Source organism: Siniperca chuatsi, linkage group LG7, assembly GCF_020085105.1.
Source record: "Siniperca chuatsi isolate FFG_IHB_CAS linkage group LG7, ASM2008510v1, whole genome shotgun sequence".
In the NCBI taxonomy this organism is placed as follows: domain Eukaryota; kingdom Metazoa; phylum Chordata; class Actinopteri; order Centrarchiformes; family Sinipercidae; genus Siniperca; species Siniperca chuatsi.
This window is the reverse complement of record NC_058048.1, coordinates 13,974,148-13,990,810: the sequence shown is the minus strand read 5'-3', so window position 1 is coordinate 13,990,810 and position 16,663 is coordinate 13,974,148. Positions and strand designations below refer to the sequence as shown.

At 40.2% G+C, this 16,663-nt stretch overlaps 1 protein-coding gene across 1 annotated transcript; it reads right to left on the bottom strand.

Annotated features, from left to right (window-relative positions):
- Nucleotides 1-101: 101 nt before the first annotated feature.
- On the bottom strand, nucleotides 102-16,599 carry numa1 (nuclear mitotic apparatus protein 1). Its single transcript, XM_044203514.1, is given in 26 exon segments — nucleotides 102-333; nucleotides 608-654; nucleotides 2,192-2,509; nucleotides 2,669-2,770; nucleotides 3,170-3,463; nucleotides 3,995-4,131; nucleotides 5,435-5,633; nucleotides 5,901-6,006; nucleotides 6,587-6,724; nucleotides 7,533-7,723; nucleotides 7,876-8,085; nucleotides 8,350-10,829; nucleotides 10,832-12,221; nucleotides 12,378-12,491; nucleotides 12,815-12,955; nucleotides 13,234-13,351; nucleotides 13,783-13,894; nucleotides 14,141-14,280; nucleotides 14,547-14,706; nucleotides 14,866-14,959; nucleotides 15,111-15,185; nucleotides 15,269-15,357; nucleotides 15,627-15,700; nucleotides 15,877-15,962; nucleotides 16,072-16,144; nucleotides 16,463-16,599. Coding segments are annotated over 25 exon segments (6,858 nt in total). The 5' UTR covers nucleotides 16,111-16,144; nucleotides 16,463-16,599; the 3' UTR covers nucleotides 102-329.
- Nucleotides 16,600-16,663: the final 64 nt, after the last annotated feature.

Below are 16,663 nucleotides of genomic sequence, written 5' to 3'. Positions count from 1 at the left end.
TCAGACAGCCCAAAGTGGACCCGAACCTGGATAAGATGCATTCAGAGTCAGACTCAACGCTGAGCTGGTTAAGGGATCAACTAGGAGGCTTTGCCACAATGTGTCATTTAAATCTTTTTATTGACAAACATGTAAATATAATACAGAGAATATAAAGGGAGCGTAAGACAAGACTGTAAAAAGTCCCGAAGGAGGACAATAAAAAAAAAATTAAATTGCGTTTGTGAAAATTAAAAAAAAAAAAATTAAAAATTAAAAACTATCAAGTAGAACTGTAGATGATCATAACTCCAATTTGGGAACCAGTCCTCACACCTTCATCCTGCTCATCATCTGTGGAATAAAAATAAATAAATCTGATTGAACCAAAGCTCACAGAGAAACACATTTCAATACAATATGAATGAGATTTAGTAAAAGCTGAAATCCAAGTGGTGCCAGTGTTTAGTGTTGTTTGACAGAGACATATGGGCACCCCTTAAGTTGATATGTGAAATGAACACACCGTGAGTTATTATGGCATAACATGAGAACCAACAACCAGCCAGTGTGAAGTAACAAACCCCCATGAACTAAATTAAAATTACTTTTATTGAACATTATTGACCTTTTAAGACACGCAGCAAGGTTTTCTTCGATTACAGACACACGCTTCTGAAAACAGTGTTCAAATTCGGCAGTCACTGAGGTGTAATGACTGAACACATATCAAATAAGTTCTCTTTCATCATCATGAAGTTTTGCTTCATTAGTTAGATCAGTAATGAGGGACACCCACACATAATCCATCTCCCGTAGTTTGCTCCAAAATATGCAAAGTTGCCAGTTTCTTAGGTACACTTGTACACTCTAATGCAATGTAATACAATAGCCCTGCAATAAATCCTAAGCTTTTCATTTTACAAGTTTTTAAAGGGTGTCACAGGTGCTGATTCAACTCTACTCATTTTTGAGGCTGTAGTGGTGGTGTTTTGTTAGACTGCATTATATTGCTCTGTCCCCCTTCATGCGTAAATGGGGAGGGACCACTAACTATGGACTCAGAAAAAAATACCAAAAATTACCATAAAGTGTAATCAACACTTCTAACAAAGTGTCAACATAAGTTGATCATTACACACTTTACAAAGATACAATTCATTGCAGTGTTATATAGACATTTTGCACAGGTGTAGCTAAAAACGCTGGCACACCTTAATAGAAGGCAGCTGTTAAACCTGTGTGACAAGTCAAAAACTGGTATTACAGTGGATATGCCTTCACCTTATCAGCACTAAATTGTGAAGGTAACCTTCAGCAAGTACCATGTATCAATGACATATCTTTAGTTGGTAATCGAGTGTGTGCCACTATTAAAAAGTACCCTGTGGAGTTTCTGACCATTAGTGCAGCTGTGGTGTTCTCATGAGCGGGAGAGCACACACACAGTGTGAGACTGGAGGTGACATGATATATATGTCTGCTGACAGCAGAGGGCGGTAATGTGCCATACAAGTAACAATGAGCCAGTAAAAGAGCAATGTAAATGGAGCAGGTTTGAAAACATTTTAAAAAATATTTGGCTGACGTTTTGAGGCACGAAATGTATTCAACATGTTTGTTTGGCCTTAAAGATCAACATAATGTGTTTCAGTGAACGTACATTACTAATGAGTTCGCTATTGGTGCGCACCAAAAAAACTCAACGGGCACAGTACCAGTTGGGTGGAGTTTCCGCTCGATTTCAATTCAGCACGCATAACGGTACAAGCTGCTTGTACCAACTTCAATGGACGGTACTGTGCGACAAGTAAACAAACCACAACATTTACCAACAGAATTGTAAACAATGCAGTCTATTAACATATCTCACATGGCTTGTCGTGGCTGAATCCAAATGAAGCAGTTACTGTACTATCTCTGCCAACACTTATAAGCTGTAAAAACATGACATGAAAGTTTACCACAGCTTCTCATCTACCTGCTGCTGTTTGACTATCAGCTGATTCATTCTGATTCTACTCATACCTGCTGCCTCATATGTCACCTGTACTCCATTTAAGCAGATTTCCCCGACCTTGCCACTACACAACAAGCGGCATGCTGGCATGGGCAAATAAAATGCAGACAGAAAACTCCACAGTGTACCTTAAAAATGATTATTATTTAAGTGTGCCATGTAAAATGAATTAATTTGTCTGTGTGCGTTTACCTTGCGAGCACTAGCCGTCAGTCCAGGAGACTTTGCAGCCCTGCTGGTCGCTCGTGGAGACTTCCTCTGTCCTTTAGTTACCACCTGGGGTGACTTAGAGCTGCCAATTCTGCCTGCTCGTCCCACTCCAGCGCGAGAATTTCCTGAAGGCATGTTTTCCTGGCACTTACGTGCAGATGTCTGAGCGGGCGACTTCTTTGAACTTTTGCCTGGGGATTTCCGGGTGGAGCTGCGTAGTTTGTTCAGCCCCTTCTTTAAGTAGTTGTTGTTCTTAGGGGTGTTGTCAACAGTGAACATCATAGACTGCCTCCGCTCAGCCTGAGAGAATGATACAAATTAAACTGTTAGAGAACCATGCAAAAACATAAAAAATGTTCAATTGTGTTCCATGACAACAATAAAACAATTTTGTCACTGTGGCAGTTTTCAACCGACCAGAAAACTCAAAGTGTGTGTGTGTGAATATATTACACTCACTGGACTGAGGGCAGGGTTAAGATGAGAGCTGGAAGGTCCACTGATCACGTTCTTGTTTTTGGGAGTGAGTGGACGGGGGAAGCAGCTGGCCCTCACCTTTTTCTGTCAGATGGAGACAAGTTAGGAAAAAGTTAAATTTATGACTCATGGTCATTTTTTATTACATTTGTGTAACTTTGTGACTGTCCAATGACTACCAAAGAGTAAGCTTTCAGATTACCAATGAAATAAGCAACCAACACAAAAGCCTGACCACTGTTAGTTTGGAGAATGATACTCAAAAAAAACTCATGTGTCAGCTGCTTGTCCTCTATTTACATACTCCTGTAACAAACCGTTTTAACAATTAAAGAAAAATGCATCTAATGAAAACATTGAAGTTGAAGGGGAAAAAATAGTCAAATATTCATTAAAAACAATTATCTACTGTGCTTCAGACAGGCTCAAACATTAAGTGACAAGCTGTAACAATTCTTCCTGTGTGTACTAATGCAAACCAACCTCAGGCGAAGTTTGATGTACAGACAATGTAGATGAAGACCGCTTTGTGCCTTTCGGGCTTCTCAGCTGAGAAGAGCTGACCGTTTTTGATGGCAGCTGGCCTGGCATCAAGGACAGGCGATGAGAACGAGTACTGGCTGCGGCACCCGAGTGTCCCAACATGAGGGAGTGCCGATGAGAGGCAAGAGAGTCTTGCAGCTGGCCAGGCATTGTGGACGCCCGGCGGATTGTGTCAGATGGGTCACCCGTACGGAGTTCTTCGTCTGTGAAAAGGAATACACTGCCACGGCCAGTCTAGAGGAATAGACAGAGAGGGATTTTATAAAACTAGTGGGTAAAAGAATGAAGGAAAGAAAGTACAACATAATGTAACACTCAAACCATATTAAAGCCGTAGTCATAACATTTCAGCATTTGGACAAGATTTCAGGAAGACACTGAACACCAAATTGCTCCCAATGGTTAGGCCTGCACCTTGAGTGGTACCTGGCTGCGATTGTTGTGTAAGTGTGTGTGTGAATAGGTGAATAAGAGGCAAATTGCAAAGCGCTTTGGATAAAAGCTACATAAATGCAATCCATATGTTCAAACTAGGGATTTCAGTGAACGACTAAAACTATTTATAGGCGCTGCAGGCAGTAATCAACTAGTCGTGTGTAATATGGTTTTCAGCCAGTATCACCAGATTTATGGTGTGGTGCCACAGCAATCCCCTGAGCATTACATCTCCATATTTAAATCACTGTTTTGACTACTAATTAGGTATATCTTTAATGTGTATGTGTGACTGTGTGCCTGTTGTGTTCAATGTCTCTCTCTTCTTACCTCAGACTCCACAGGGTAGCTGCTCTTCAGATGAGGAAGGCAGGCCTTGTTCCTGGCCTGGAGCTCAGCGATCCTCATCCAGTCTTCAGGTGCCCCGTCTGGCTCGTTCTCTGCCCCCACGCAAAATGTACTAGTGGCTGAAGACAAACAGATGTCGACAAAATAAGTAAGAGTTACATGCACACCTTTGAAAACTCTCAGGTATTACAGTTGCAGTAGTCAACAACTATATGTGCTCAATTACCATTTATCAATAACTAATTAGTAGGGCTGCCCTCTAAACGTTGATGATTCGAATAATCAGTGGAGAAGCCCCAGATTTGAATCTCATTTTGTCAGTCAAAATCAGAAAACAGCATGGCAAGCAGTAAACGTTTACAAACCGAGTCTTGTCTCTAAGTTACTTGACTACAAAACGATCTGTAATAGAAAACGGTGATGGAAACGGAGGGCAGTGCAACTCGTTTCTGTTTGCTGCTCCAGTACTGAATGCTAGCGAAGTCAGCTAAACTACTTTTGACCTCCGACTGCGAGGATATGCAATGTTTTCTCAACACAGATGAACAAAGGCTTTAATACAGGCGTCTTACAGGTAAAACATGAGACTCATGTAGGCTGTTATAGAAGTTTAGTGTGGGGCGGCTTCTGCGGATGCACTGGATTGTACTGTAAATGATCAGTGGCCATGAATAATATTTCTCATAATCGTAGGTAAGGTGTATTGAAGAAAAAACATACAGTAATAATGCTGAGTATTTCTAAAAACATGACAAATTAAAATAAGTAAAGTGGCTCCAATATTGTTTTTTTTATAAATGCTTTATAAATGTTTTAAAAGTGTTGTAGCCTACTAATATGGTTATCACAGGTTTGTTCAGAGCCAGTCTGGTTCAGAAGGCTTCAGGGATATCAAGTTCCATGTAGACTTGCAACGATTATTTGATAAAAAATTAAATCAGATAATCAATTAACTGTTCAAGTAATTTTTTAGGCAAAAATGCCAACTATTTGATGGTTCCAAGTTCTTAAATGTGAGAATTTGCTACTATTCTTGGTCTGACACTAAAAGTAAAATTGAATATTTTGGGGTTTTGGCCTTTCGGACAAAATTTGACATTTGATGACGTCGCCTTGCGCTCTAGGACAATGTGATGGCCCTTTCTCACTGTTTTCTGATGTTTTATAGACCAAAGGATTCATTGAGAAAATTGTTGATGAAATAATTGTTGCAGCCCCAGTTCCAGGTTACCCACATGCAGCTGAAAAGGCTAAAAAAACAAAAACAACAACAACAACAACAACAAAAAAAAACCATTAACTTTGTTTCCTTGTGTGGGTCCCAGCATGTTGTTTAATTTTTTTTCCAGCCTGACTTTTCACTTGATTTCTCACCCTTCAGTGCAACCTGTGAGTGAGTGAGTAAGCCAGGTATCTCCTTACTCTGTGAATGAACTGTGCTCCGCCTGTACCCTGGGAGACCGATGAGCTGGTCGTTGGCAGTGCCACTCATTCTGGCAGGTGTGTCAAACAGCTCCATAGACCCGGGTCGTGCAGAGTGGGCACTGGAGAGGTTTGGTTGGGAGCGAGCTGAGGCCAGACTGTAGAAAGTCTCATCACCTTCACCGCCGCCTGGGGTTTTCTAAAGATGAGAGCTCAACAATCAATTACGGCCACAATACTGCAGTGGGAGCATGGGGATGTTTGGTTAAAAACTAGGATGACGATGTCCTAGTTAAAGATAAGTATTTTTTTTTTTTTTTTTTTTTTTAAATTAAGAACTGAGTTAATGACCCAGCTGACCCCTCAAAATGCATGTGATTATTAAACTTTGCAGTGACTATTCAACAGTGTGAGTTGTTGTGAACATGCAAAACATGCAGTAAGTGTGCAAGTGCGTTTCCTCCACCTTGGTCATGGTGATGTTAATAACCTGTGTGGTCCTGCGTCTTTTGACAGAAGAACTTGGATTTCTCCGGACTGAATCCAGTTCCATGTTGTGCTCTGTACTGGTCCTAGACGATGAAAAAGAAAACAAGGATCTCAATAACAGAGTTTGGAGGAGAAAAAAAAAAGTGACTTTGGTTACACTAAAAATCAGGAAATTGGTGTACAGGGAAGGGAGAATTTCCCAGGAAAAAATTTAAAATATATAAAACAGATAAAACACTGGATTTTTTTCTATCCTCATACAAGTTCCATAACTGTTGTCAGATCTACAATTATAACAAAAAAACATTTGCATTCATAATGGTGTTTACTTTAGATGACAGGGGACTTAAACATAAACTATAAAAACTGACTGACATCTAATAATAAAATGTCACAGGAATACAAGAAAAGCTGAAACAGCTGAAATCAACCCAACTTAATTTTCTAAACATATGTGAGTATATATATTCACAAATTTGCACTGTAGGGCAAAGAAGGCTGAGTAAAGCTAAGCAATTCAAAGACACTCACATCTACAGTTAGTAGTATACTATATACTGAAAATAAACACCCACCACTCTTACTCACTCATGGTAAACATAAAGAACCCCTAAAGGTGGCTATTCTGTGAAATACCAAGATTGTCACAATTGTGTGGCATACCTATTGATCTGTCTGTTGTTTACAGGAGTAAAGTAAAGGGTTTCCAGTGACTCGGCATGTAGACCCCGGCGTTTGTCTGCCAAGCGCTCTGAACTGCGAACAAGCGGTGTGCTTGATTCATCAGGTGCTGAAAGTTTCCTGCAAAAAGGTAAGAAGCACAGTATGTTGCAGAATTAAACAATAGATTCCCACTATGCCTCTGATGTAAAATTTTATGGCTTTTCTGTTTTTATTTTTAGTTTTATTTCCTCTTTGTTTACTTTGTTGTAGCAGGGGGGAAAGGCAACTTTAAAGGGGTGTCATTAGGACAATGGGAACTCCTTGATTGGGAAAACAAAGTCAACTTTATTTATATAGTGCAAAATCAAAAACCTAAACAGGTGAAAAGCAGTAGTTGGTTTGACTGAAAATTCAGTTTTTCTGAATTAAATAGTTTATGAAAAGTTTGTTTTGGGTTGAAGACTCAAGAAATTTGAGTGTTTTGAGTCATTTTCAAACCACAAAGCATAATTTTAGAGAAAAGAGCATGTAGAGAGAAGATTTTGCTGAACCTGCAAAATGTGGCTGAAAATGACTGTTTAAACACACTGCAGCTCTGTTTGCATATCTTGCTGTAACATAAAAACTACTGGATGCTTTTATTTTGTTAATTTTCAGGTTCACTTACAACAGAGTGCAGCATTTTTGACAGCTGGCATACCCAGAGAACAAACAAATGATCAGAAAATAATCCGCTTTCTTATAGCTGATAAGATCCATCAAAAAATAAATAAATACATAAATAAATAAAGGTCTATAATCAGCCCTGATCCTGTAGATTGGCTTCCGACATCCATGCAAATCATTTTTAAAAAAGCTACAAAAATTAAATGCCAGGATTTTATAACAATCACAATGAGATATCAGACCTAAAAGATTTCATGCTACTTATCTGAGGAGTATTTACCTTGTTGCATTCAAAGAGTCTTCCAGAGAGCTCTGGTCCAGGCTGTCAGAGCTCATGGTCCTCTTCACTTGTGCTCTAGTGTGAGCATGTGAGTGTGTGTTGGGAACCTCAAAGAAACACGACTCCGTTGCACTTCTTTCTTTACCATGAATCTTATTCTGTACTCGCAGGTTATGGTCAGCAAAGGCCAGCTAAAGGAAAACAGATATAATGATAGCTATCAAAGTCATTGAACTCTAAAAGTGTCCTCCTTTTTTTACAGTAATTAAAGAGACAGTGTTTCGATTGTGTATTCATGCTCACTACATTCAGTTCTCCTCATGCTTCATAAAACAATACGAACCTGTGCCTCTAAACTGGCCACCGTGCTCAAAAGTTTCTTCTCATTGGTTTGGGCCTTGTCCAAATCCAGTTGAAGCATCTTGTTTTCCATGGTAATGGCCTTTACTTCACGCTCTTTAACTTCTAAGGAATGCTTGAGTTCAGCCACCTCCTCCTGGCTTTCCTGGAGAAGCTGCTTCTTGCTATTGTAATGACTCACTGCCTTCTCCATCTGTGGCATTGTGATAATAAAACAAATATTTTAGTATTAATCTCTTAGTGCAGACTACTCATCTGACACCAAATGGATAAACCAACAAAGTATGCATATGAAGCTACAGTGCAGGAACAAGGCCAGTTGATGTTACCGGTCAATAAGTAACAAAAAGAAAGAAAAATATCTAAATCAAAGCATTTGAAATTAGATGTACAGAGATACAAATAGTGAAACGGATTCATGTTGTGTTTTGTGGGGACTGTTTGTGGTCACACCAACCTGTGCTTTGTAGTGTTCTGCAGCCTCCGATTTGGCTGAGAGTTGTTCCTGGAGGTCTCCCTTTAGAATCTCAGTTTTTTCTTTGTCTTTCAAGAGTTTCTCTCTCTCAGTTTTCAATATTTCCAGTTCCTGCTGTAGCACTGATTCCAGTTTATGGGAGGCCATGTTCTCTCTCTCCATGGCTTGCTTGGCTTGAGCAAGCCTCTCCTTCTCAAACACCATGGCTTCAAGTTGTTTCTCCAGAGCTTTCTGATCCTTTTCCGCCTGGAGTATCCTGGCCATCAGCACTTCTTTTTCCTGAACAAGAACGGCACTGTGCTTTCCTAGTGCCTCAATCTGCAAAGTGTTCTCCTGCTGCTGCTTGGCCATCAACTCTTCTTTGGCTTGAACCTGGTCCTTGGCGATCTCAAGAGAATTGCTCATACTCTCAATTTGTTTTTTCAGACTTTCAATCTCCTGCTGTAGCAATTCAGAGTGTGTAGAGGTCTCAGTCTGTAGCAGAATTATCTTCTCCTCCTTAGCATGAATCTCTGCATTTAGCCTCTTCACCTCATCTTGAGATGCTACCATCTGCGCCTGGAGAGCCTTCATATCCTGAGAGCTCTGTAGCTGCTGTTCAGCAAACAGATTTTCCTTGGATTGCAGATTCTCCTCAGCATTCATCAGTGAGGAACTAAGACACTCAACCTGTTTCTTTAATTCTTGGATCTCTTGATGTAATAGTTCTGACTGCTCTGAGCTGGCAGTCTTCAGCACTATCATCTGCTCTTCTTTAGTCTGGATCTCCTCTTTCATCCTCCTCACCTCTTCCTCAGAAGCAGACAGCTGTCGCTGGAGAAGCTCCTTCTGGTGAGCGCTCTCCTGCTCCTGTTTAGTGAGCACAGCTAGCTGAGTCTGAACCTTCTCCTCAGCCTTTGTGAGAGAGTCACCCATATTAGCTAGTTGGTTTTTTAGACATTCAATCTCTTGCTGTAGCATGTCAGAATGTTTGGAGCCCTCTTTTTGTAGTGTGACCAGCTGTTCCTCTTTAGCCTGGATCTGCTCCCTAAGCCCTTTCATCTCCTCTTCAGAAGATGTCATCATGTTTTGAAATTCATGTTTTTCCTGAGAAATCTCCATTTCCTTCTGAGTCAGCAGGTTTTCTTTAGCCTGAACCTGCTCTATTGTAGTCTTCAGAGATTCGCTCAAACTTTGCACTTGGTCCCTAAGAGAGTGGATCTCTTTATGTAGCACCTCTGACTCCTTGCAGCTCTCAACCTTTAACATATTGACCTCACCCTCTTTAGTTTGGATCGCCTCTCTCAGCCGATTAACCTCCTCCTCAAGAACTGCACTGTGCTTTCCTAGTGCCTCAATCTGCAAAGTGTTCTCCTGCTCCTGCCTGGCCATCAACTCTTCTTTGGCTTGAACCTGGTCCTTGGCGATCTCAAGAGAATTGCTCATACTCTCAATTTGTTTTTTCAGACTTTCAATCTCCTGCTGTAGCAATTCAGAGTGTGTAGAGGTCTCAGTCTGTAGCAGAATTATCTTCTCCTCCTTAGCATGAATCTCTGCATTTAGCCTCTTCACCTCATCTTGAGATGCTACCATCTGCGCCTGGAGAGCCTTCATATCCTGAGAGCTCTGTAGCTGCTGTTCAGCAAACAGATTTTCCTTGGATTGCAGATTCTCCTCAGCATTCATCAGTGAGGAACTAAGACACTCAACCTGTTTCTTTAATTCTTGGATCTCTTGATGTAATAGTTCTGACTGCTCTGAGCTGGCAGTCTTCAGCACTATCATCTGCTCTTCTTTAGTCTGGATCTCCTCTTTCATCCTCCTCACCTCTTCCTCAGAAGCAGACAGCTGTCGCTGGAGAAGCTCCTTCTGGTGAGCGCTCTCCTGCTCCTGTTTGGTGAGCACAGCTAGCTGAGTCTGAACCTTCTCCTCAGCCTTTGTGAGAGAGTCACCCATATTAGCTAGTTGGTTTTTTAGACATTCAATCTCTTGCTGTAGCATGTCAGAATGTTTGGAGCCCTCTTTTTGTAGTGTGACCAGCTGTTCCTCTTTAGCCTGGATCTGCTCCCTAAGCCCTTTCATCTCCTCTTCAGAAGATGTCATCATGTTTTGAAATTCATGTTTTTCCTGAGAAATCTCCATTTCCTTCTGAGTCAGCAGGTTTTCTTTAGCCTGAACCTGCTCTATTGTAGTCTTCAGAGATTCGCTCAAACTTTGCACTTGGTCCCTAAGAGAGTGGATCACTTTATGTAGCACCTCTGACTCCTTGCAGCTCTCAACCTTTAACATATTGACCTCACCCTCTTTAGTTTGGATCGCCTCTCTCAGCCGATTAACCTCCTCCTCAAGAACTGCACTGTGCTTTCCTAGTGCCTCAATCTGCAAAGTGTTCTCCTGCTCCTGCCTGGCCATCAACTCTTCTTTGGCTTGAACCTGGTCCTTGGCGATCTCAAGAGAATTGCTCATACTCTCAATTTGTTTTTCAGACTTTCAATCTCCTGCTGTAGCAATTCAGAGTGTGTAGAGGTCTCAGTCTGTAGCAGAATTATCTTCTCCTCCTTAGCATGAATCTCTGCATTTAGCCTCTTCACCTCATCTTGAGATGCTACCATCTGCGCCTGGAGAGCCTTCATATCCTGAGAGCTCTGTAGCTGCTGTTCAGCAAACAGATTTTCCTTGGATTGCAGATTCTCCTCAGCATTCATCAGTGAGGAACTAAGACACTCAACCTGTTTCTTTAATTCTTGGATCTCTTGATGTAATAGTTCTGACTGCTCTGAGCTGGCAGTCTTCAGCACTATCATCTGCTCTTCTTTAGTCTGGATCTCCTCTTTCATCCTCCTCACCTCTTCCTCAGAAGCAGACAGTTGTTGCTGCAGGAGCTCTGACTGATGAGCACTTTGCTGCTCCTGCTTTGTAAGCATAACCTCTTGAGCCTGAACTTGTTTCTCAGCCTGTCTGAGAGAGTCCTTCAGACTTTCTAGTTGGTCTTTTAGACCTTTAATCTCTTGCTCCAGTGATTCAGACTGTTGAGAGCTGTCATTCTTTAGAACAACAAGCTGCTCATTTCTGACCTGTATCTCGTTGTTTAACTTCCGAACCTCATCTTCACAGGTTACAATCTGTTGTTGGAGTACCTCCCTTTGTTGCATATTCTCTTGTTGGGTTTTACCCAGTAGGTCTTGCTTGAGTTGAATTTCCTGCTCAGCCTGTTTGAGAGACAAGTTAAGGTTTTCCACGTGGACTGTCAAGGTCTGGATTTTATTATAAAGAATTTCTTGCTCCTCAGACTTCTCCATAAGGAATTTGGCAAGCATTTCCTCTTTGGCTTGAACTTCATTTTTGGTTTTTCTGGTTTCATCTGTAAGAATATCAACTTCTTCTGTGAGACTTTTCATTTGTTGGTCATTATCAGCCAAGAGGGAACTGGCAGCAGATAACTTCATTTCGAGATCTTTCACCTTTTCTTCAGTCTGGTGGAGAAGATCATCCTTCTCTTTCTTCATTTCCTTTAGTTTTTCAACTTCTTGTTCACAAGCAGCAATATGCTGTTGTAGTCTTGTCATCTGCTCGGTTTTCTGCTGCTCAACTTGCTGAAGTTGAAGCTTGAGATCTTGGATCTCTTGCTGAAGGACTACTCTCTGCTCAGTGATCTCTTTTTGCAACTTGTCTATCATTTCATCCTTGGCTTGAATCATTTCTTCAGTGTGGGACTTCTGTTGCTTCAGGAGATCCTTCTTTTGAGTAATTTCATCCCGATACTCCGCCAACTGCTGTGTTTTGGCCTGAATCTCCATCTCTGCATTTTTCAGGGAGCAAAATGTGCTCTCCAGCTCATTATTCAAACTGTTTATTTTAGTCTCAAACATTTCTCTCTGGAAATTTAAGAAGAGAAGACAATCAACAAACATCTAATCCAAAATTTATTTTAAAAATTGAGAAAATGCAGACTTTATATTTGATTATCAAACATTTCTGAATTTAGTTTTATAGTACGAGTGTCAGCTATTACATAGAATTATGGACTTTACCTCCATTACAGGCCCCATATTCTCTCCTACATCTTCCTTAGTGGCCCTGCTTATTTCATCCTCCAAACAGGAAATCTTTCCCTGGAGGATCTGAATTTGTTCAGTCAGTAGCTCCTGAGAAACAAGAAGGAGCATAGTACATTAAAACCCCTTTGTGTAGAACCCGAAATGTAATCAAAGTAATGGAAAAGAAGAATGAATGGACTCAATCATTCATCATCAATCAACACAAAATTCATACTCTCTGGTCTGCTTTATGAATAGTACATCAGAAAGACAGTGGCACAGCATTTAAACTATAATAAATGTTATATAACACAGGATTGCTTTTATGTTTTTTTTTTTTTTACAGATTCTGGTTACAACCGGAATCATTTAAAGATTTAACAAACCAAAAGCATTTGCTAACACAGCTTCTGTTGTGAGGATATATCTACCTTTTGAGCAGTAGCTTGGTTGAGTTCAGACTCTAGGTGGCATGTTTTGCTTCTCCACTCCTCCTGAGCAGATGCATGGGTGTCTGTCAGCCTGCCAACTTCTGCCTCCAAGATGGCCAGCTGTGAACACACAGCTCTCACCTGCGAAAATATTAAAAAGCCTTTACAATCTGTATTAAGTGAAAGATCTGATTTCAACGTTGACCCTGTAATGTCAAAGGGTTGCTACTAGTGCCAAACCCACTGAGAATCAAACTCACCAGCATATTTGCATGACTTAGTTTCAGAAGAAGTCTGCTCATGTTGAAACTTTCCCTTTCACGTAAGAATTGCACATGACTCTTATCAAATGCTAATCCCTCATGTGAGAAAACAAAGAAATTGCATTTAACAGAAAGAAACTTGGCACGTGTCATTACCTGGGAAGAGAGTACACCATTTTCTTCTGTTAGCTCATCCACTTTGCGCTCCATAAGTGAGGAGTTACTCTTGAAGTCTTTATTTTGCTTTAACATCTCCTTAAGACGCATTTGTAACCTAAGACAGAAAAAGCAGTTGGCAATGAAGTTTCTTTAATCACTTTTACACTAAATTCGTTTCACTTTTACGCAAACATTTTGGGCTGGGTTTAGGTATGAAAGAGATATTTTCTTGTGCATACAAAATGTGAGACTCATTAAATTCATAACTTCACTTTCCATTTGTATATGGTCAAAATATAGCTGTAGCCTAACAAAATAACATTTTGTAATTTATAAGCTCCTAGCTGAATCTGTTTAAATTTAAAATGGACAAGGGTCGTGTGAGAAAAACAATTAGCAGGAGAGGTGTCACAGCCTGTAGAAGTAAATATTAATCACAAACTCAAGTTGAACACACATTTATTATCTCGGTCACGCTTCAATAAATGGGCCTGTCTTACAGTAAAAGTTCTAAAAATGTGTTTAGTTCAGTTCTTTGGTACTTACGTGTTGTTCTTCGTCTCAAGCTCATTGATTTGTTCCCCAGTAACCTGCTCCTGATCACCTTGCTCTTCTTTCAACTTATCCAGACGGTACTGCAACTGGTTAATATGGGACTCTGAAGAAAAAGTATAGAACAGAGTTTAATTTGAAGTGAAGAGACACAAATGAAAAGGCAGACAATATTATTACGCAGAACATATTTAGTTAACTACAGTGTAAACTTTCAGTAGCTCTTGGACAGAACACTCCATGTTTGTTAAACATTATACATAAAAGAAACTGAGGCTATGAAAGCACAAAAAGTTTTACCTGTTCCAACTAACAATGTTTTTATCCAAACACAAACACTTAAATGTGGTACCTCTTTGTGCAATGAGTGCAAGCTTGCTGGCCAGCTCCCTTTCCAACCCATCTCTGTAGTCTCTCTCCTTGATCATCTGTCGTTGCATCTTCCTCATCTGAAATTTAGGTGTGTTCATGATATCCTGGAGAGGAGACTTGCTGTGGGAATAAAATAAAATCAGAGAAAAGCAGAATAAAATAGGTTCAGCAGATCAATACCCAAAGCACACAGATATACTGTTTTGTCCCATAGGAAAATATAACTCTCACTTACTGCCTTTTAATGTTAGTTGATGCATGTTCATGAAACATTATTTCAAGAAACTCAGGGAAGTTTGGATTTACATTGGCTGTAAAATCGCCTTATTCACATTTGATGAAAATGATAAACCCTGTGTTGGAAAAATTCAAATCCACACAGATACCTGACTGAGGAAGAAGCCACAGTTTGCATGTCCACAAATGTGATTTTCTGTGTGCGGTGGAAGACCGGGGACTCGTCATCTGAGAGCGAGGAGATAGTCGACACATTGGAGGTAGAGGTGGATGCTGATCGCTCAAATATTTCACGAGAGACAGGCAAAACTGAAATTCATGGAGAGATATGTTTTGACAAATATTACAACTTGCATGTTAAATTCAAATCAGAAAGCTAGTGTTATACAGAAGCATTGCATGTGTGACACTAATGTCTGTTAATATGGCATATCATGGGGAAATGGGGAAAAAAGATGTGCGACTTACGTCTCCTTGCCAAATAGGCATCAAGTCTATTGCTCAGATAAACGTAGCCCTCGCTCTCCATCACAAAGGAACCAGTTAGGTTTGCTATCTCTTGCTAACAGAGAAGTGGGAGAATATACATTAAAAATTAAAAAAAAGGCACAGAATTAAATGGTAGCACAACACATGATGAATGAAATGTGATGTATCTCAGTGGTGGACACAAGACACTTGGCAGCAAATCACAAAAACAGCTCTCTGCTTACCTCCACATCGCATTCCAACATGTTCAGAGTGCAGCGCTCATTCATTATGTCATGGTATACGAGCAACAAAAGCACCTGGTGGTATTACAAAGAATGAGTCAGAATGGGCCTTTGTTTATGTTTGGTGATTATTTTATATTATCTACTTTTTCTTCTACCTTTGCAATTTCTACTGTTAGGTTGATGCCATCTCTTATGTTGTCCCAAGACAATGAAGTGCCTTTGGTTGCACTAAATCTGCAGTCTCCTAATAAACAAAATAGACAGATATAGGTTAACTCTCAAATGACAGCAATACTCAACATGTCTTCCTGTAAGACTTTAAGAGTAACTTAAGATAAATGGGGGGAAACATGGTGGTAGTGGGGGCGTGTTCTTTACACCCTGTCATCACTGTCTGGCGTGTTTACAGGTGCAGTGATACAGGGTAAGGTCAAAGATGCAACAGATTTGAGATTTTCAACCAGAACTTTTTTTTTTTTAAAGCAATATTTTAAAAAATATAGAGAAACTCACTTTCCACAAAGTCTGCAATGAGGTTAAACCGATCCTCAACAGAATTACTGAAACAGGAGTTGGGTTCCTTTTTCCTGAGATGACACAAAGGTGAAATAAGAATAAAAGGGAGGTTTACTCCAAGGAATGAGCATCTCTATACTTTTAAGAACCCACTAACTGGAGAAGCATGTTTAAAATGAAGTTCAACAGTCATTGACCTTCCCTTGTTTACACAGGCCAAGCATTTCAACACATTGCTCCTACTTACAGCATATAAACAAGTTTCAGTAAGACTGTCCCATCTTGTAAATCGTTGGTAGTTATTTCTCGGTCGGACAGTTTTATACTGTTAACCTGTAAAAAGAGCGTTTGACAAGTTGGTTAAATAAAACTGCAACTATCTAATAAACCTTGCTGGAATCAACATATTTGCACTGTGTACCTGACTTTATTATCAACTTACCCAGCTGAGAAGAGACTTAACACCCAAGTTATTCGCCATCTTGGCTGGCCCTTTGCCTCAAAGGGATTTAAACCTGAAAGCAACAAAAGTCTAAACAAGAGTATGCAGCTAGCGTTGTCAAACTAACGAATGACCACATATCAACTTAGCTGCGACCTTTTACGTTAACATATTTTCGCCCACAACTAGCTAATTAAGTAATTAAAGTTAACGATAACCCTTCCTACATAGATGCTAACTGTTAAATTGCCCACAGAACGGTTAGATTAACAATAGTGTTAACCTATATTCGTTGGCTAACAGTTACTGTAACACTAACGTAATTTAGCGAATTTTATTTAATTCTTAAAGAGCAACGGTAATAAAATGTTGCTTCCAAGCAGTGACTCACCTTAAAAGCCAAAGGCTTTGGCCACTTGATCGTGTTTATTCGTTCTTTGAAGAAAGATGCAGCCTCTTCGTCTGACAACACGGAGTTACTGCCACGAAATAAACATGCGAACCCAGACAAAATTCAAAAGGGGTCGCTGAGATTGAATCAGCCAATCGGTCTTCACATATCGACGCATCTGAAAATAGGCGACGTTGATTG